Genomic DNA, 21,692 nt, shown 5'->3' on the forward strand with positions numbered 1-21,692 from the left:
TGACCAACTGAAGCTGTGCTGTGCAACCTGATTGCTAAATGCAAACTGTGTTCTGGGAATCAATTTGTTTGCATGATTCTATCCAAGTACTTTTAGTCAAGCATTTAGGAGACTGGGTTAACTATAAAAACCTCTCTTAAATACTAATTACAATCTAAATGTTCCTATAAAATAATAGAAAATGTGCTTTAAAATGGGCACCTGACTTTTAGTTATATATTTAGAGGAAAAATAAAAAAAAGAAACGATGTCTTAGCAAAGATGACAATGTGTTGGAACATACAGATTTGGATTAAGAGGAGAAGCATGTTTGTGTGTTTTTAAGATATTTTGAACTCTTTATTCTCCCCTTAAATATGATTGAGTTCAACAACACTGATTGAAAACCTGTGGCAATTTCTTTATTAAGTGCTACTAAAAAATAAAAATGAAAAGATCAGGCAAGGTTCTGACAGTCAAGAAGTCTCACCTTTTATGAAATGTTCATCTTTTAGACTGAATGTTTTTTCTTACTTCCCAGGCATCCGTTTTCATAACACCAATCTATCTATATTATATAATAATTGGCCTCTGTTTATTGCTAGAGCTGAAACCTCATCCCATATTCTGAATGCCTCCAGTTACTACAGTTACTAATTATTTTTAAAGTTAGAAGATGATGTGCAGCTAAATATATCTCATCTTCCTAATGGCATTTATTTAACTGAAATGTAATTTGCTCCTTTTTATTAGTGCTTAGTGAAAATAAATCTTCCTCTTTTTTTCGTTCCTCAGAAAGTTTAGATCATTGGAATGTTTTGCCTTTTGATCATATTTGGTAACAGGATTATTTAATTTATATATTTATATGGGACTCTCCTCTGTAGTTCCCTTTTCTCTTGCCTTCTCTTTTCTCTTCTCTTTCTCTCCATCAAAATTCTGTATTCCTATTTCTCTGTGAAGTTGAGAATATATCCCAATCCACTAGTTAAGAATAATGAGATAAAAATTTAATAACCAACTTGATCATGGTTCCTGCTTACATAGTATATTTAGATGGAAGAAACAATTTTTAGAGAATTGCTGAATTATTGCAACCTTTTACAGTGTGCTAGTACAATTCTGCCACCCTGGGTACCCATATTCCTGCCATGAAAAACAAACCTGTCAAAGTAAGGAGGAAACTTAAACTCATGAAGCTAGGGAATGGTTCTTCAATAATTACTTATCTCATTTCCACAGTTTTCAATGAAAATGTCAGGAGATGGGGGAAACAAGTACCAAAAGTGAACTAGATTAAAGTGTTTGCATTAAAATATAATCTAAATTGCAAATGATCCACTTATAAAAAATTCTCTATGCACAAGTAAATTGTTATAAACTCCATATTGCTTTAGTAACATTTTCTCTTTTTTTTTGGCACTTATTACCTCCAGGGAGAAAACAGTACAGTCATAAAAACCTTTCTGATAATGTACAGTGCATCTGGATGGAAGAAATAAGACTTGGAAAAGAGTTGAGATTCAGTCTGTGAACAGGCATAAGAGTAACTCATACACATTGTGACCTTCCATGAGCTCATGTAGGACTTTGAAGTGAAATGTATTATTGCTTTAGGCACTTGAAGAATCAATATGCGTTTTTAGGTTTTTAATCTTAAAAGAGTAATGTTTACCAGACATTTTTATTCATCTTAACCCAAAAGAGTAAAGTGAATTTCTCTCTTCATATAGTACTGTGAAAAATACTTTATAGCTCATATTGAATTAATTCAAAATATATCCAAAGTAATGAAGGTTATTCACTTAGTTCTCATTTCAACAAGCATTTATTGAGCATATATATTTTGCTCAGGATTATTTTAGGTACAGAGCATACAAAAATAAATAAGATATGATTTATTTCAGAGCTCAATGTATAGTTGTTATTATGTAATTTGGCACTGTTGCAGTGAATTGCAATAATATGCTACTATGATATATTTTAATCTTTATGTAAATGATATTTGCTCAATTGCTTTTGGTTTCCTTAATATTTGGGCTTTCCAAGTGGCTCAGCAGTAAAGAATCTGCCTGCAGGACACGAGACCGGGGTTCCATCCATGGGTCAGGAAGATCCGCTGGAGAAGGACATGGCAACTTGCCTGGAGAATCCCACGGACAGAGGAGCCTGATTGGCTACAGTCCGTAGGGTCACAAAAAGCTGGACATGACTGAAGCGCCTTCGCATACACACACGCACATCCTAAATATTTAAGTTGTGTAATACACACACACACACACACACACACGTAATATACAGTAATCACGAGCCAGATTAATGAGGATGCATACATTTGCATGTATATTTTTGAAGAAAATTTGTTTAAATGATTTCATTAATCATTGAAGCTTCATCATGGACACTTGTAGAAAATCATGAGATTAAGGATAAGAAGTTTTATAAAACTAATTAGCCTAGGCTATAACCTTATAAATTAAAATGGAATCAGTATCATTGAATTACTGAAATGCATTTATGAATTAATACTCAGTTGTTTTAATAGAATTCAGAGATTATTAAACTAATTTTATTTGGTTATATAATTAAGAATAAGCTTTATGATTTATTTAATTTAAGAAAACTATCTTTGGATCAGTTTTTAAATTGTTCATATTTTCAAACACTTAACTAAACACAATTAGTAGTGGAACCTGATCAATTTTACAAATGCTACAGTCACAGAAATTCTTCTGGAAGGAATCAAAAACTACTTCAAAATATATTTAATTTTTATTTTTATCCTAAGAAGTTTACTATATGCAAGATGATATGGAGAGTATGACTTTGCAAGAAACAAGATGGTATTTACCCATTTCTGTTTATTATCTTTTTCTGTTTCACCTGTGTCTCCATATTTACTTAAAAAAAATAGATTCTGTAGAAATACACATTCCTCTTTATATGCTTAAATATGAAGTGTAAATTTGTTTACTATAGGAAAATTGCTCTGTCTGTTCTTTATATACATTTGTCAGTATAACAGAAGCAACATGTGAAATGTTTCAAGTACTACTCCCACTACTAATCATGATACTCACTGAGTCTCCTTTTTTGAGTTCTATTTTGCTCAGTTGCTTCCTGATTTTTTTCTAAGGGTGCTAAATCTGAACATCTCACTTTTAAAATGTGGATCCTTTAGGCACAGGCTATATGCTATATTATCAATTGTTTTTATTAAATGCTGAATAACTATAGTAAAAAAAGAATAGTGTACATGTAAGAGACATGTAAAATCTGTTGCATGGTGTCTTATAGCCATAGTGAAAATTTATTTGATGCAAAGTTTCACATTATTTAGCTCAACATGTAGGACACTCAGCTGGTGTCAAAGACTTGCTTATTGTTGTGAAAGGGTGGTGCAGTCTTGTGGGACTGAGTCTTTTTCTGTTGGATCTGATGCTCTGTCCAGGTAGTGTCAGAATTGAATTGTAGGACACTTAGCTGGTGTCAAAGACTAGCTTATTGTCGTGAGAATAGTGTTCACACAGTTAATGTCCAAAAGGGTCAGTAGTGAAGTGTTCTATGTGATAGAAAAGGAGACACACAGGAAACAAATATACAGTAAGGAAAAGCTGCATTTTTTCCCTTTCATAGGAAGGGAAAAATCTGACATCCTTCCTAAAGACCTGGGAAGAATTGAACTCATGCTATTTTCTCCAAGTATGCTCTTCAGGGTGAGTTATAAGCTGGAATCAAGATAGGCATGAGAAACATCAACAATCTCAGATACGCAGATGATACCACTCTAATGGCAGAAAGCAAAGAGGAACTAAAGACCCTCTTGATAAGGGCGAAGGAGGAGAGTGAAAGAGCTGGCAGAAGACTAAATATTAAAAAACCAAAATCATGGCATGCCAGCCCCATTCCTGCATGGTAAATAGAAGGGGAAAAGGTGGAAATAGTGGCAGATCTCTTCTCGGGCTCCAAAATCACTGTGGATGGTGACTGCAGCCATGAAATCAGAAAACGATTCCTTCTTGGCAGGAAAGCGATGACAAACCTGTTTAGAAGCAGAGACATTATCTTCTGACAAAGGTCTATTGTCAAGGCTATGGTCTTCCCAGTGGTCATGTACGGTTGTGAGAGCTGGACTATAAAGAAGGCAGAATGCCAAGAAATTGATGACTTTGGACTGTGGTACTGAAGAAGACTCTTAGAAGTCCCTTGGTCAGCAAGGAGATCAAACCAGTCTATCTTAAGGGAGATCAACCCTGACTATTCCCTGGAAGGACTGATGCTGATGCTGAAGCTGAAGCTTAAGCTCACTTATTCTGGCCATCTGATGCAAACAGATGACTCATTGGAAAAGTCCCTGGTTCTGGGAAAGACAGAGCAGAAGGAGAAGAGGGTGTCAGAGGATGAGATGGCTGGATGGCATTGCCAATGCAATGAACATGAACTTGGGAAAGCTTCAGGAGTTGGTGAAGGACAGGGAGGCCGGGTGTGCTACAGTCCAAGGGGTCACAAAGAGTCCGACACAGCTGGGCGACTGAAGAGCAATAGCATCAACATGCTCTTCTTACGGCATTTCCTATCTGAATGATGGCAGCTCTGTTAATCCTCCCAATTCCTCAGGCCAGAATTCTTGGAGTCATCTTTGACTGTTCTCATCTCTCTTCACTTCTAATTCATTGGCCAGTTATAAGGACTCCCCCTTCAAAATATTTGCAAACTCTGAGCACTTCTCTCAATTTCTGCCACGACTTCTGTGGTTCACACAACCATCATCTCTCATGTACATTATTCCTGTGGTCTCCTAACTGATCTCCCTGGTTTACCTTTGGATTCTCTGCAGTCAATTCTCAGAGATAATCTTTTTAAAAAAGAATGTGTGAGATATGTCCTTTATTTGTGCAAACCTTCCAATTGCTTCTTCTCTCGCTCAGAGCAGATGTAAAAAAATTATAAGGTCCTACAAGTAAGTAAATAATATCACCTTCTACTCCTTCCTCCCTGACTGGTTTCGTTAGGATCACACCCTCCTACTTGGATTCTTGGAAAACTCCAGGTACACACCTGTCTCACTGGCCTTTGCTTTCTGCTTTTGTTAAAATACTCTTCTCTCAAATAAACTGCATGGCTCACTCTTATCCTCTGTCAACTCTTCACTTGAAAGTTTCTTTCTTTTCAAATATTGCAGAGTTTCCCTACCCAGAGTCTTCCAAAGTCTAGGTTAAGGCACAGCCCTTCAAACTGTCATCTTTCAAGATTTCAGATCTAACTTCAGAGTTCAGAGTCCACGTGAATTCCCTCAGATTTGATAATTCACTAGAATGAATCACAGGACTTAGAAAAATTCCATAAATTAACAATGAACAGTTTTAATATAGCAAAGATCTTCCCTGGTGGCTCAAATGGTAAAGAAAATCTGCCTGCATTGTGGAATACCTGGGTTATGAAGATCCCCTAGAGAAGGGCAGGCATGGCAACTCACTCTAGTATTCTTGTCTGGAGAATTCCATGGACAGAGGAGACTGGTGAGCTACAATCCACAGGGTCACAAAGAGTTAGACACAACTGAGTGACTAACACACACACGATATAGCAAGAGCATATAGTTCAGAACCAAAGGAAAAGATACAGAGAGCAAGATCTACAACTAACAAGCTTCCAAACAGAAATCTTCAACATCCTCACAGACGCTTTGTCTTCATGGCATCAATTGTGGTAAGGCGGGCGCACATGGAGAATTGCCAACCCAGAAAGCTCACCTGGCCTTGAGGTTTAGTTTTATTTGGGTTGCATTAGATAGGCATGGTACAATCAACTATTGACCAAGTGGTTCAATTCAATCTTTAGGCCCCTCCTCTTCCCAGAGCTCAGGCTGGTATCAGTTGGCTCAAAGTCCCGACCCTCTAATCACGGGTTAGTTTTTCAGGGGAAGTCAGTTCCTTCCCTAAGATTATCAATGTGGGCAGCCCCACCCTGAGTCATGGCATTAGCAAAAGCCATCATATGCACAACACGAATCACCCTGTTAGTATAAACTATCAGGTATGGTGCAAAGTTCCAAGACTTAGAGGTTATCTCACAAGGAAATTTGGACAAAAGTCAATCAAGTTCATTATTATACACTCCCTATCCTCTGCCCTCCACACACACACATATACTTACATACTCATCATTTCCTATCATCCCTACTTTCAGCTTTATTATTTCTAGGAGCAATTACTATTCAACATACTACATTTTTTTCTTTTATTATTATCATTATTGTCTATCTTTCTCATAGAGTGAAAACTGTATGAGGTAGGAATTTTTTTCTGTTTTTGTTGTTGTTGAATCTTCTGTGATTCAAACAAGTTTGACAGAGTATGCTCTCAATTGATATTTGTTTAATGAAAAAATAGGTTTAATCTCTTTTATAACCCTTCTATTCTTTAAATTAAAATACAGTTTTATTTAAGCATGACATGACAGAATATAAATCCATGAATATTTGCATATAAGAAATTATCCACTATATACTATATCCTTGTGGCCTGCTTATGATTGTGGGGTATTTCAGGTGGCCTTTCAGTTTACAACTACTAATCATGACTTCATTTTACTAGATTGTAAAGCACACTAAAATATATTCACTTTAAAATAACTGTATAGCACATGGAATTCTGCTCAGTGTTATGTGGCGGCCTGGATGGGTTTGAGGGAGAATGGAGGCATGAATATGTATGGCTGAGTCCATTCAGTGTTCACCTGAAACTGTCACAACATTGTTAATTGGTTACACTCCACTATAAAATAAAACGCTTAAAAAGTAACCATATATCTTAGTTAGAAATAACCATCTCTGAATTCTTAAAGGAATCCTAATTCCTGTGTTAGAATTGGTTAAGCAATAATGGAATTTGTATTTCTAAGAAAATTCGATGCATGAAGTTGAGTATTTCCTAGTCCTTCATACCAGGCACCCTGAGTCAATTAATTTCTTTTTAAAGATTCTATTCATAAAATGCACAGAAAATGTTCAAATACCAATGACAAGCAAGCAGTTTTCTGTAATACAATTGTTCAAATGATATTCTGCATTTTTGGTTAAATAAACCATGTCTTAAAACTTTTCAATCCTACATTAGAGGAAAAGTGCAATGAATGATCTTTAGACTACTTTTGTATAACACAAATTAGAAAAAAAAAAAAAAAACCCTGATAACAAAAAGAGAAGAGATTTCTTTATTTCATGGAAAGTATTGCATATTTTCACTTTGAAGTATTTATTTTATAATCAGAATATAAATTATATTTTTAAAAAATAGCAAAGTCAGGATGTTTAAATTTATAATTTTGAAATTAAAATTATATAGTGTTTCAAAGGGTTTCCAGGTGGCTTAGTAGTAAAAACATCTGCCTGCCAATGCAGGAGATGCAAGAGATATGGATTCAGTCCCTGGGTTGGGAAGATGGAGGAGGAAATGGCAACCCGCTCCATTATTCTTGCTGGGAAAATTCCTTGGACAAAGGAGTCTGGTGTGCTATGGGTCACGGGGTCACATGGTCAGACACAGCTGAGGGATTGAACACACACAACACAGTGTTTCAGAATTTTGTATCTGGAAAATATATTGCATTTTACAAAGTTTTTAACTGATACAAATAAGAAGAGAATTATGTCTCTGGTTAAGTTTTAGTCTTTGGAGGTTTTTTCAAATTATAAAATAAAATGCTTCATCACTTCAATAGCTATTTCAGTCACTTTTTGAAAACAATATCTGCATCCATAGGCAAAGGAGTTTTATTATCTCTGAACTACAATTTGGAATGTCATGAGTTATTTCATAGGACAAAGTTTGTTAAATGAACACTGGCAGTGCCATTAGTGCTTCGCTCTTGAACTCAAGTACAAGTCAACTCTGTTTAAGTCCCCATTTGCAGAAGCCAGAAATGAATGTGCAGTTAAAATGGTGCCATAAGTTAATTAGAATGGAATTAGAAGGAAAGTGGGCAATTTAGGAACATAAGAATTGCTGTACCGAATCAGACCAATGGTTCTCCTGGTTTAATATTCAGCCTCCAGCAGCTGTACTTGTTAGTTTCTAAAGCTCTAAAATAAAAGAAAAAGACTACATAATTCACCTAGACAAGTGTGCCATCTGTGATCTGGAGAAATTTTCTTCCTGACCTCTTTCAAATAATACCCTAAAGCAAGAGGGTTCAATCCTGTTATGATATTGGTTTAGCTTGAATAGCTCAGCTTTTTAATAATTCTTATTAAATCATCCAGTTCCTACATAAAATCAACCAGTTCATCACGAAGCTATTTATCTCTGTAGCTCTTGAATCATGGTTGAATATGTCTGCATCTGTGATAAAATAGGAACTTACGGTACTTATTCAGTACAAGTTCTTGATGGCAAAATCTGCCTCAGATAACCATGCTGATGAATGCCTGCTTCTCTTTCCAAATCCTAGGGGTTCACAGGCTTTTGGCAAGAAAAATAAAGTGTGTGTTCCATCAGTTCTCCCAAGTTTCTGTCAATAATATATAGAAGGTATGTTATTAATGATGAAGAATTTTGTGAGGTATACTTTTAGAAAAGTTCAACTGGAGATTTTCTTACATGGTTTTGCTTAAGTTAGAAAGGGATAAATTGCATTTGCCTATCACTTTAATCTTTTTTTTTTTTTTGATACAAGTCTCAGTGACTACTTTCTAGGTTTCTTGGTTATTCTAGATACCAGCTCTAGGTTAATAGTTCTAAACTATTATGTTTACAGTAAACCATCAGGCCAAGAATCCTTCAAGAATCGTAAAGGCCTACAAACTAAAGTCTAAACCATTTTACTAGATTTTCAGATCTTATTGCTATACCACTAAAATCCTAAAGCTATAATTCTAATAGAATCTCCTCTTAGAGTCCAAGAAAACTACTTTTTTTTTTTTGTTTTCATTGCTATTTGAACCAGGAGGAACACAATTTTGTACCTATTTTAATTTTGTTCCCTTTCTTTAGTTTTCCAAAATTTTCTTTCTGGTTCAATTTCTTATTTTTTCCTCCTTACTTCAGGTAAAATTGCATTTCTTTAGCTAATTCCCTCTTCTGACAATTCGTGTTTATGCTTGATTTAGTTTCCCGTATATTGGTGGTTTTTTGTTTTCATGGATGTCCTTTCTTGTAATTCTCTGAGGAAAACTACATTCCCATATGTATTTGTATTTCTAAAGCCTAGAGAAGTGTCAGACTCATAAAAGCAGCATACAAATATATTAAAGGGAAATCTTTAGAATCACCAGTAACTATCCAGATAGTCACTTCCAGAATGTTTATTCTTTGAGTTTCTCTTTGTGTGACCTAGGCAATAATATATTATTGAATCCTATAAGGTGCAAGTGAGCCAAAAATTATAAATATCTGAAAAATTGAGTCAAGCACTCTTGATATAAAAATCACAATTGAAGATATGGGAAGCATCAGCATGAAAACAGTAACTGAAGGTTCCGAATTGATTTTGACACCTGATGTTAGGAAATGAAGCAATTCCATGCAGAAGTAATAGCTAGGCAAAGACAGGAGGTGAAACAGAGAAAGAAATGACTAAGAAAGTATCCCGAATTCCTGTTGGCTGGCCTGAAAGTAAGAGAATACCTGAAAGTAAGCTTGGAAATGTGGGTGGCATGTTCACTAATCTTTATCTGATCTCACAGGGGAATTATTGAAGGATTTTTAAGCAGTGAACAAATTTATATGAATGAAAGAACAACTTAAAAGTTAGACCTAGAGTAATACAGTTATTACATACTAAGGAGATGAGCAATCAGCCCCAAAATTAGATATATATGTTCAAGTGTAAAGAAAATATTAGTATTTTAAAATAGAATATATTTTTCTTCCTATATGTTAAGCAAAAATATGTGTAAAAATTTCTTCTTTAAATTTTAATTCCTACGATTTTAAGTAACATAGTGCTTCAACGTACTGAAAACATTCAACTAGTTCTTTTATGCTTGATTATCAAACAAATCAACATTTTTCTGACTTTTTGTAAGCTCTTACTGATTTCTGAGAACATATATATATATATATATATATCAGTGACTTCAATAGAACTATAATGCCTCTCAATTTTTTTAGAAATCCGAATGGGACCCAGAACAATAGTACAAGATGGCCTGTTTTCAAAAGCAATGAACAAAAATATTTCACCTTAAATACCGAGTCGCCAAAAGTAAATACCAAACTACGTGCTCAACAATGCCGATTCTGGACACTATTTTTTCCCAAAGTTTTGGAAATTACAGGTATGTGTTACTTTTGTGTTCTGTTAGTATTTGGTTAAATAATTGGTTGTGGGCTATGTAAAAGAGGAAAATGTTACACTATCCAGGGCAGGATGATAATGTTCATCTGCAACTTTACAATTAATTGATTCCACTGTGTACATTATTTAAAGAAAGTAAAACCAGACATTTTCTCTAGAAGAAAATGAAACCTAATAGTGGAACTAAGATAGGGTGATCTTGCTATTCAGCAAATTTTTGCGGAATTATTTAATACAAATTGAAAAAGTAAATATATAAAATAAACAACTTATAGAACTAAAAAATTGAACTGATATAAATCTAAACACAATTGATAATCAAAAAAAGGCAAAAACAAATTTAGTGATAAATTGATTGATTTTTAAGGGGGAAAAAATCTCTAAAATTTATATATTTAAAAACATTATCCAAATATTTCTAAATATTCTGAGCATGGAAATATTTAAGGCCAGAGACATACATTATATATTATTATTATATAATAAACAAGTAGTAGTTTAGTTAGCTATGCTTCAGAAAGTGATTACTTAGATTTATAAAAGGAAATATTAGGAAAATGGTTCAGATCATTGTATTATTTCAAAATTCACTAGTATGAAAATATTTAACTAAGCTTGAACAATCAATTTAAGAGATTGCATATTCTCTGAGAAAAATGACATACATATATGATTCATTGCCTGTGTTTTTTTTGTTTGTTTTGTTTTGTCTTTTTTTTTTTTTAAATGCCCAGCTCTTTATAACTGATGTAGCTCCTCAAGTCTATTTGCTGTATTTTTCAAATAAAAGTAATTTACTTTCAACCACTGGGCATACTGCTAACCAGTTCCTTTAGACTTTACCCTTCTGTTTCTCATAATATTCCACAATTTTCAAGCTATATTTTAGACATCACTATATAGTAGTTGTTTTAGTTTCTTCTTTAGAGAGGTTAAGGGTTAGTTTCAGGCAAATAAGGACACTTCAGAGTTGTACTTGATTGTTTAATATGCTTTTTGATTTACTTTTTGATATGCTTTTTTATTTACTTTACTCACCAAAATTATAATTATGGACTCCACCTGTTTGGGAAACATTACTTATAGACCAGTGCTCTGTGTACTCCCAAATGTTCTGTGACACAATATACAGCAGAGATGGGCTTCTGCATCCCTTGGCAGAGCTACAGTGCTGCCCTTGTGTCCTCGGAGTGTGAATAGCAATGAGGTAACATGCATAATATGCCAGGAAACTAGAAGAGGTACCATTTAACATATAACAGACTATATATTCTCAATCTTTACTTAAAATATCAGTATTTTGAAATGTTCAGCTCAGTTCAGTTGCTCAGTCGTGTCCAACTCTTTGCAACCCCATGAACTGCAGCATGCCACACCTCCCTGTCCATCACTAACTCCCAGAATCCACACAAATATATATCCATTGTGTCAGTGATGCCATCCAACCATCTCATCCCCTGTCCTCCTGCCCTCAGTCTTTCTCAGCATCAGGGTCTTTTCAAATGAGTCAGCTCTTCACATCAGGTGGCCAAAGTATTGGAGTTTCAGCTTCAACATCAGTCCCTCCAATGAACACCCAGGACTGACCTCCTTTAGGATGGACTGGTTGGATCTCCTTGCTGTCCAAGGGACTCTCAAGAGTCTTCTCCAACACCACAGTTCAAAAGCATCAATTCTTTGGCACTCAGCTTTCTTTATACTCCAACTCTCACAGCCATACATGACTACTGGAAAAACCATAGCCTTGACTAGACAGACCTTTGTTGGCAAAGTAATGTCTCTGTTTTTTAATATGCTGTCTAGGTTGGTCATAACTTTCCTTCCAAGGAGCAAGTGTCTTTTAATTTCATGGCTGCAATCACCATCTGCAGTGATTTTGGAGCCAAGAAAAATAAAGTCATCCATGGTTTCCACTGTTTCCCCATCTATTTCCCATGAAGTAATGGGACCAGATGCCATGATCTTAGTTTTCTGAATGTTGAGGTTTAAGCCAACTTTTTCACTCTCTTCTTTCACTTTCATCAAGAGGCTCTTTAATTCAAGAAAATTAGAGATACCAAGGGAACATTTCATGAAAAGATGGGTTCAATAAAGGACAGAAATGGTATGGACCTATCAGAAGCAGAAGATATTAAGAAGTGGCAAGAATACACAGAACTATACAAAAAAGATCTTCACAACCCAGATAATCATGAAGGTGTGATCACTCCCACTCACCTAGAGCCAGACATCCTGGAATGTGAACTGAAGTGGGCCTTAGGAAGCATCACTAAGAACAAAGCTAGTGGAGGCGATGGCATTCCAGTTGAGCTATATCAAATTCTAAAAGATGATGCTGTGAAAGTGCTGCACTCAATATGTCAGCAAATTGGAAAACTCAGCAGTGGCCACAGGACTGGAAAAGGTCAGTTTTCATTCCAATCCTAAAGAAAGGTAATGCCAAAGAATGCTCAAACTACCGCACAATTGCACTCATCTCACACGCTAGTAAAGTAATGCTCAAAATTCTCTAAGCCAGGCTTCAGCAATATGTGAACCGTGAACTTCCAGATGTTCAAGCTGGTTTTAGAAAAGGCAGAGGAACCAGAGATCAAATTGCCAACATCTACTGGATCATTGAAAAAGCAAGAGAGTTCCAGAAAAACATCTATTTCTGCTTTATTGACTATGCCAAAGCCTTTGACTGTATGGATCACAATAAACTGTGGAAAATTCTTCAAGAGATGGGAATACCACACCACCTGACCTGCCTCTTGAGAAACCTGTATACAGGTCAGGAAGCAACAGTTAGAATTGGGCATGGACCAACAGACTGGTTCCAAATAGGAAAAGGAGTATGTCAAGGCTGTATATTGTCACCTTGCTTATTTAACTTATATGCAGAGTACATCATGAGAAATGCTGGGCTAGAAGAAGCACAAGCTGGAGTCAAGATTGCCAGAAGAAATATCAATAACCTCAGATTTTGAAATGGGAGGATCATAATTTGAAGCAAAATAAGCTGAGAGTACGGGAAATGTTTAAATGACTAATTTATTATAAAATCAACTTAGTCGTTCTGGTTGAAGCACATGTGGTCTGTTGCAGTGTGTGTGTGTGTGCATGCTAAGTCGTCTCAGTTGTGTCCAACTCTTTGCAACCCTATGAACTGTAGCTTGCCAAGCTCCTCTGTCCATGGGATTCTCCAGGCAAGAATACTGGAGTGGGTTGCCATGTCCTCCTCCAGGGGATCTTCCCAACATACGTATGAGACCTGTGTCTCTTAAATCTCCAGCATCCATTGGCTGGTGGGCTTTTTACCACTAGCACCACCTGGGAAGCCCCTACTGTAGTGTATTTGTGGATAAAATAAAATTTCAATATCAACAGTTTTTGAAGATGTACTTCCAAATCTCTATCTCTAAATATCCAACTTCTATAAAGCAGTTGAATAAACCAACTCCTATGTTTTTGGCTAGATGCTGCTCTCTCCTACCCAGGACTGAACAACTTCCTAATGTAAAGAACACTGTGCTGTGTGGAAACACATATCTCACTCTGGGATACTCCCAATGTATCTTGAAAACATATTTTATATTTATCACTATTTTTTCAGATAATTACCCCAAAGTAGTTTTATGAAATATATTTAGTAAATTTTAAAGTAAATGTATGACATAATTGTTATAATATCAACAATGTATTCATTAGTAATAATAATATTTACACTTAAACAATTAGTTTGAAATGTCATGTCTTTAGGTTTTATAAACAAATAATGTAGAGGGATTTAAATATTAAGAAGATATGTTATTAATGTACCTTATATTTATCAAGTCATAAAACTTTAAACATTTTACTCTTCAATATTCTGAAAATTTGGTTCAGATGACCTGGGCTGAAGATTTTATGGAAATACTCCTTTTGGTTTTTTTAAAAGCAAGGTAACTTCACAAGCAAAGGAAAATTTCAAAAAATAAATACTGAACAGGACTTCTTAAAAGGAGAAATGTTTACTTCAGTCACTATGGAAGTACAATAAGCATAAGTACCTTCTGAGCAGTTATTTCCATCTGAGTAGTAAATATGCTCAAAAAAATGATCCTTAAGATTTGTTTAACACTCAAATTCTAACTCTTAACTTCAGACTATATTTCAGCACACACCTGTGATCTTATTGCAAGCACCTGCAAGAAATAAAATACACTGTTTCAACTGTTAACAAATTCAGATTTTTTGCTAAGAATATAACTACAATATTTCATAATCACAAGAAATGGAAGTAGAGAAATGACCCATTCAAAGTTGATGAAATATCAATATTTTTCATTAAAATTGAGGAAGTAAATTCATATAAAGGGAAAAAATTGACCTACACATCTTCTCAGATTACAAAAAAATCAGATCCAATTGTTCCTCCTTTGGCCTTTGAATAAATCATGAAATACTGGTTGATACAACTAAAGAAGACTAATGTAAATTTAAGAGTTGACATATTATTCTGATTGATCACTTTGGAATCTCATATTCTGCTATTTTCTAATTAGGCATCAAGAATGCAAACAAAAATGGTATAGTGAAAAGGTAGTTTGAAGGAAAAATATCAAGCAGTTTTTCATATTTGACTTTTCCATGCGTTGTTAAAAGCAAAACAAAGCAAACAAATAAACAAAAGACTTTGAGTTATTTGGATCAAAGTAACTGATTTATTTATTTCACTGTAAAACATACGAAGTCTTCACAAAGCCCAGTCTGAGTTATCATGAAAGTGAAAGTTGCTCAGTATGTCTGACTCTTAGTGACTCCATGGACTATACAATCCACATGGAACTCTCCAGGCCAGAATAGCCTTTCCAACCCATGGGTCAAACCCAGGTCTTCCCCACTGCAGACAGATTCTTTACCAGCTGAGCCACGAGGGATGTCCAAAAATACTGGAGTGGGTAACCTATCACTTCTCCAGCAGATCTTCCTGACAAGTTTATCGTAGTTCACACCATCTCATCACACACCTCAAATTATAACAGGGCAATTAGTAAGTTTATGATTTGCTTTATAAAGAATTATGAATCCCTTTGCAATTTTAATAACTGGTTGAAAAACAGGAATATAAGCAAGTAAAGGGGACAGATGATATTTTTATGATCTCTCAAAACACAGGAAATGTTAGTTTTTATTGTAATGTTCAGTACCATTCAAAATCAATGTAATTAATGTCTTCTACCTTCATCTTGATTAACAATAACAATAACTTCTCTTATGTTCTGTCCTAACACCTCAGACTTGGCTAGTTAGACTTAGTTCTGGTAAAATATTGCTCACCCTTTTTTAACTGACAAGACAAAAAAAAAAATAGTTTACTTATATCCTTCTTTGTGTAGCGAAGACTGCTGACTTTCCCCCAAATGAAACACAATGTGGGCAAAACAAAGATCATGCAAGTCCTGAAAAAGTTGTATCAGTGTGTTTTTAAATTACTGATATTGATCTAGGTCTACACTGATTCAATAAAGAACAAAGTTAGGAATGAATTTTTGTAACAAAGGCAGTAAGTTCATTTCCAGAGCTCCCCATAAATGCATATAGTTTAATTCCAAAATGTACACACCATCTCAATTATCCCTCATGGCAACACTGCAAAATAGGGATTACCAACTCCATTTACAGTTGGAAAATTAATTTGAAAAGTTAATTTTTTTATACGAATATCATGATTGGTCAAGCTGGAATTTCAACCCATGTCACTCCAAAGCTTATATTGATGTTCTTTTCTTTATTTCACAGTGCAGCACCCTGTTAACTACAAAACAAATAGAACTGCATCTCACTGATGATGATAAATCTATAGCCACTTAAGTATAACAGTATTCTAGTTTGGGAGGAAAAAGAAGTAGGGGAGGAGGAAAAAATTCTAATTTTGGTTATGATTTATGACATAGGACTAAGGGTTTTTTTTATTGTCTTTTCATTACAGTGTATCCAGTTCCTTTAGATTCTGTTAGAAAATAATTAAATGTTTTGTACTGTATTGTCTCAATCAATATTCAGTAATTCTAAAGGGAAAATGTAATCAGATTTACAGAGCATTTTGACATTAGAAAGTAAACTTTTAGTAAGTAAATTGTATAGATATTTGATTATGACCCAAAAAGAAATAAATTTATGTTTACATGAATCAATGGATTTTATATAATTCCATGAAGAAAAGAAAATCAGATATAAGACCTTTTCTCTAAATATTAAAATTCATCATCTAAATGCTAAATTACCAGTCACTTATTTGTTATACCAAAAGTTTTGTTGTTTCTAAACTTTAGAGTTCTTATTTTGTGTAAATAAATTTAAAACAGCATTTAATTATCATAAAAAAGAACAGAAGAGTATATCATTTGGTAGGATATTTAATATCTTTCTTCCACATCTACTGTTTTTTGACTCTTTAGAAAAGTTCTTCTATTCACAAATAAAGTATAGCCATTGACCTTTACAAAGGCATTTTACATAGAAATAGGACATTTTTTCCTATAAACTCAAATATAAACTCACAAATATTTGTCCAATGTCCAAAAACTGTGAACATTTCAAACCTAAATATATCTTAAATTACAGGGGATCTCTTAATGGCATTAAATATTTTCACTGTCATTTAACAAAAAACAAATCACTGAATGTGCTCCATTGTTAATAATATGAAGACATTTTTATGTATACATTATATTGTAGTATGAGATCACATGAACATTCTCCTAACTAACACCTTACAAAGTTATAATTAATTTCAAAATTCCTAACTGAAAAGTATATAATAAAAATTGTCAGTTTTTATTTTCACAATAGTTGAAATAACTTAAACTTTTGTTTTTAATTTAACGACTGTAGCTCAGCATTCTGAAGACTTAAAAATGAGAGAACTACAAATATATAAAATACCTATAGATTTAAATAAACCATCTTCTAGCTTTATTAAGTTCAGTTCAGTTCAGTCACTCAGTCATGTCTGACTCTGCGAACCCATGAACTGCAGCACGCCAGGCTTCTCTGTTCATCACCAACTGCTAGAGCTTGCTCAAACTCATGTCCATCGAGTCGGTGATGCCATCCAGCCATCTCATCCTCTGTCGTCCCCTTCTCCTCCTGCCTTCAATCTTTCCCAGCATCAGGGTCTTTTCAAATGAGTCAATTCTTTGTATCAGGTGGCCAAAGTATTGGAGTTTAAGCTTCAGCATCGGTCCTTCCAATGAACACCCAGGACTGATCTCCTTTAGGATGGACTGGTTGGATCTCCTTGCAGTCCAAGGGGATCTCAAGAGTCTTCTCCAACACCACAGTTCAAAAGCATCAATTCTTCATTGCTCAGCTTTCTGTATAGTCCAATTCTTGCATCCATACATGACTACTGGAAAAACCATAGCTTTGACTGGATGGACCTTTGTCAGCAAAGTAATGTCTCCTCTTTTTAACATGCTGTCTAGGTTGGTCACAGCTTTTCTTCTAAGGAGTAAGTGTCTTTTACTTTCATGGCTACAGTCACGATCTGCAGTGATTTTGGAGCCAAGAAAATAAAGTCTGTCACTGTTTGCATTGTTTCTCCATCTATTTGCCATAGATCCAGATTCCATGATCTTAGTTTTCTGAATGTTGCATTTTAAGCCAACTTATTCATTCTCCTCTTTCACTTTCATCAAGAGGCTCTTTAGTCACTGTTCATTTTCTGCTATAAGGGTAGTGTCATCTGTATATCTGAGGTTATTGATATTTCTCCTGGCAGTTTTGATTCCAGCTAGTGCTTCATCCAGCCTGGCATTTCCCATGATGTGCATATAAGTTAAATAAGCAGGGTGACAGTATACAGCCTTGACGTACTCCTTTCCCTATTTGGAACCATTCTGTTGTTCCATGTCCAGTTCTAACTGTTGCTTCTTGGCATGCATACAGATATCTCAGGAGGCAGGTCAGGTGTTCCGGTATTCCCATCTCTAAGAGTTTTCCACAGTTTGTTGTGATCCACACAGTCAAAGGCTTTATTGTATTCAGTAAAACAGAAGTTGATGTTTTTCTGGAACTCTCTTGCTTTTTCAATGATCTGACAGATGTTGGCAATTTGATATTGGTTTCTCTGCCTTTGCTAAATTCAGCAAGAAAATCTGGAATATCTCAGTTCACTTACAGTTGTAGCCTGGCTTGGAGAACTTTGAGCATCACTTTGCTAGTGTGTGAGATGAGTGCAATTGTGCAGTAATTAGAGCATTCTTTTGCATTGCCTACTTTGGGATTGGAATGAAACCTGACCTTTTCTAGTCCTGTGACTACTGCTGAGTTTTCCAATTTGCTGACATATTCAGTGCAGCCCTTTCACAGCATCATCTTTTAGGATTTGAAATAGTTCAACTGGAATTCCATCACCTTCACTAGCTTTGCTCATAATGATGCTTCCTAAATCCCACTTGACTTCACATTCCAGGATGTCTGGCTCTAGGTGAGTGATCATACCATCATGGTTATCTGAGTTATGAAGATCTGTTTTGTATAGTTCTTCTGTGTATTCTTGCCACCCTTTTTTAATATGTTCTGCTTCTGTTAGGTAACTTCCATTTCTGTCCTTTTTTTGTGCCCATCTTTGCATGAAATATTCTATTGGTATCTCTCATTTTCTTGAAAAGATCTCTAGTCTTTCCCATTCTATTGTGTTCCTATTTCTTTGCATTGATCACTGAGGAAGGCTTCCTTGTCTCTCCTTGCTATTCTTTGGAACTCTGCCTTCAAATGGGTGTACCTTTCCTTTTCTCTTTTGCTTTCCACTTCTCTTCTTTTCTCACCTATTTATAAGCCCTCCTCAGACAACCATTTTGCCTTTTGCATTTCTTTTTCTTGGGGATGTTCTTGATCCCTGCCTCCTGTACAACTTCCATCCATAGTTCTTCAGGCACTCTGTCTATCAGATCTAATCCCTTGAATCTATTTGTCACTTCCAGTTTACAATCATAAGATATTTGATTTAAGTCATACCTGAATGGTTTAGTGGTTTCCCCTACTTTCTTCAATTTAAGTCTGAATTTGGTAATAAGGAGTTCATGGTCCAAGCCCCAGTCAGCTCACAGTCTTGTTTTTGCTGATTGTATGGAGCCTCTCCATTTATGGCTGCAAAGAAAATAATCAATCTGATTTTGGTATTGACCGTCTGGTGATGTCCATTTGTAGACATGTCCATTTGTAGTCCATTTGTTGTTGGAAGAGGTTGTTTGCTGTGACCAGTGCTATCTCTTGGCAAAATCTCCTATAAACTTAAAACATAAGAGTACTACAAATATATTAAATACCTATAGATTTGAATAAAACATCTTCTTGCTTTATTACATCTATTTATATTAGGAACTTAAATATATGATTTTAAAAGCTTATAATTTAAGAGCTTCTATTGTTTACAATCTTTATTCTTTAATATAATACACTTTTCAAATAAATCAAGATTTCAAGTTTTTTGTATTACAAAACCATTTTTGGTTCATTGTCTCATATTACTTCTGGCAGAAACAGTCCTCTCCCCTGACACATACATACACTTTGCAAACTGCTGAAAAACAGAGATTTTCTTGGTCATCATTCTAATTTTCAAAGCAGTTAATAAACTTCTATCTTACACTATTTTTAATAAACTCTTTTCAATGACCAGGCTTTGTGTGTAATGAAAATATATTGATACAGAATGAATGTAAAATCTATGTAGAATGCCAATTACAAAGTTCTCCTAATGCATTAATAATAAATATTTATATATGAGCATTTTCATCAGAAATGATAACACTCTGCTATATAATTATATATATAAAATAGATGCATTAAATGAGATTTTTACTATGCTTAAGGGATTCTAGAAAATAATATTTATATATCTTCTCAGAAACTAAAGCAAAAATATGTAACATAATTTGACATAATATACAAGCTCATGTGTGTTACATTTTATGTTGACTACATCTTGTATGTATATATTATTTTCATTTTCATATAGTATATTTAAAAATTTATTACAGTTTTTTCATGTAGTGAAAGAAGTTTATAATAAATAATAAATTAAAAGATCACTGTGCAGTGTGCTAGGAGAAAATGGCATCTGAAATCAAAATTATTTTTAATTAACATAAACAGATTGAAATGTAGATTAATACAACTCACTCCGTGTTTTACAGGAAATATTGATGAAGCAGAACGAGAATGGAAAGCAGGATTCCATCGCTGGAACAATTACATGATGGATTGGAAAAATCAATTTAATGATTATACTAGCAAGAAAGAAAGCTGTGCAGGTCTCTAATTAATAGATTTACCTTTTATGGAATGTTCATTTTCCTGTAGATCAAGGCAAAACTATCATTGGCTCTCTTACACTCCTGGTAAGAAAGCTATTATGTATAAAACAAAAATGCCAAAAGGATAAAATCAATTCCTCTCTTCTTTCACTTAGTATCGTACCTAGCATTTCAAAACCCAAATGGCTAGAACTAGTTTAATTAAATTTCACATTATAAAGTATGACAATTAATTATATGCATATTAAAACAATCTGCAGCTTCAAACTCTCTCTTTCCTGAATAACTTTAAGAAAATTTTTCCCTAAAACATATCTGAGTTCTGTTTCCAATCTCCAATTTATTTTTATTACCACTGATAAAATATATTTTTAAAAAATGGATGGGAGGTCTTGAAACATTACATACTGTGATTTACAATATTTCCTTTTAACTAATTTATGCATTTAATGTTAACATGATACATTAAAACAAACAAAGTAATTGGCTGCTTTGGTTTTTCTTTTATATGAAGGCAAGAAAATTTATTTAAGAGAATCTTAAAATAAGAGGCTTGATCACTTGGAATCATCTAATGATAGAAACAAAATGTCACAACCAAAAGACAAAATGTAAAAGAATATAATTACTTCTATTTTGAATTTTTTAAAGATGTGTATGCTTATAGTCCTCAAATTATATTCCTGTTCTTTCAACTTTTTTCTTTCTCACATCCTCACTCCTCAACTCTCCCCAAACATGTCCACATGTAAATTACTCTTCCTGTAATGCAAAAATTATGTACTATCTGAAATATCCCTTGACTGCACCCACATATATCAGGATTTTAGTAAAGAAATTGTTCAGTTTCAAAAAAGAAATGATTATATTATCTTCAGAAAAATTATATTGTTTTAATAATTTTAAAAATTACAAAGCTGCATTTACTAACTTTCATGACAAGGGAACATATCCCATGAATAAATTCACTGTCTTTCATTAAAGGGACGATGTCAGGAGATTTTAAATCCCAGGAAAGAGCAGCACTGTTTTTGTTTTGTTTTGCTATTTTGCTTTGTCTTAAATGACCATCACCTCTTTTTTTCTTTTTTTAAACAGTTTTATTGATTTTTTCAGGCTGTGCTGGGT

The 21,692-nt window shown here is 34.3% G+C and overlaps 1 protein-coding gene across 1 annotated transcript in view; it reads left to right on the plus strand.

The window, feature by feature from the left end:
- BCHE (butyrylcholinesterase) overlaps window positions 1–21,051 on the plus strand; it is a 70,144-nt gene extending 49,093 nt beyond the window's left edge. The window contains exons 3-4 of the mRNA XM_043473819.1: window positions 10,092–10,258; window positions 20,445–21,051. Of these exons, the coding sequence (XP_043329754.1) occupies window positions 10,092–10,258; window positions 20,445–20,569 (292 nt within the window). The 3' untranslated portion in view covers window positions 20,570–21,051. The remainder of the gene's footprint in view (window positions 1–10,091; window positions 10,259–20,444) is intronic.
- Window positions 21,052–21,692: the final 641 nt, after the last annotated feature.

The sequence above is a fragment of the Cervus canadensis genome, chromosome 7, assembly GCF_019320065.1.
Source record: "Cervus canadensis isolate Bull #8, Minnesota chromosome 7, ASM1932006v1, whole genome shotgun sequence".
NCBI classification, from domain to species: domain Eukaryota; kingdom Metazoa; phylum Chordata; class Mammalia; order Artiodactyla; family Cervidae; genus Cervus; species Cervus canadensis.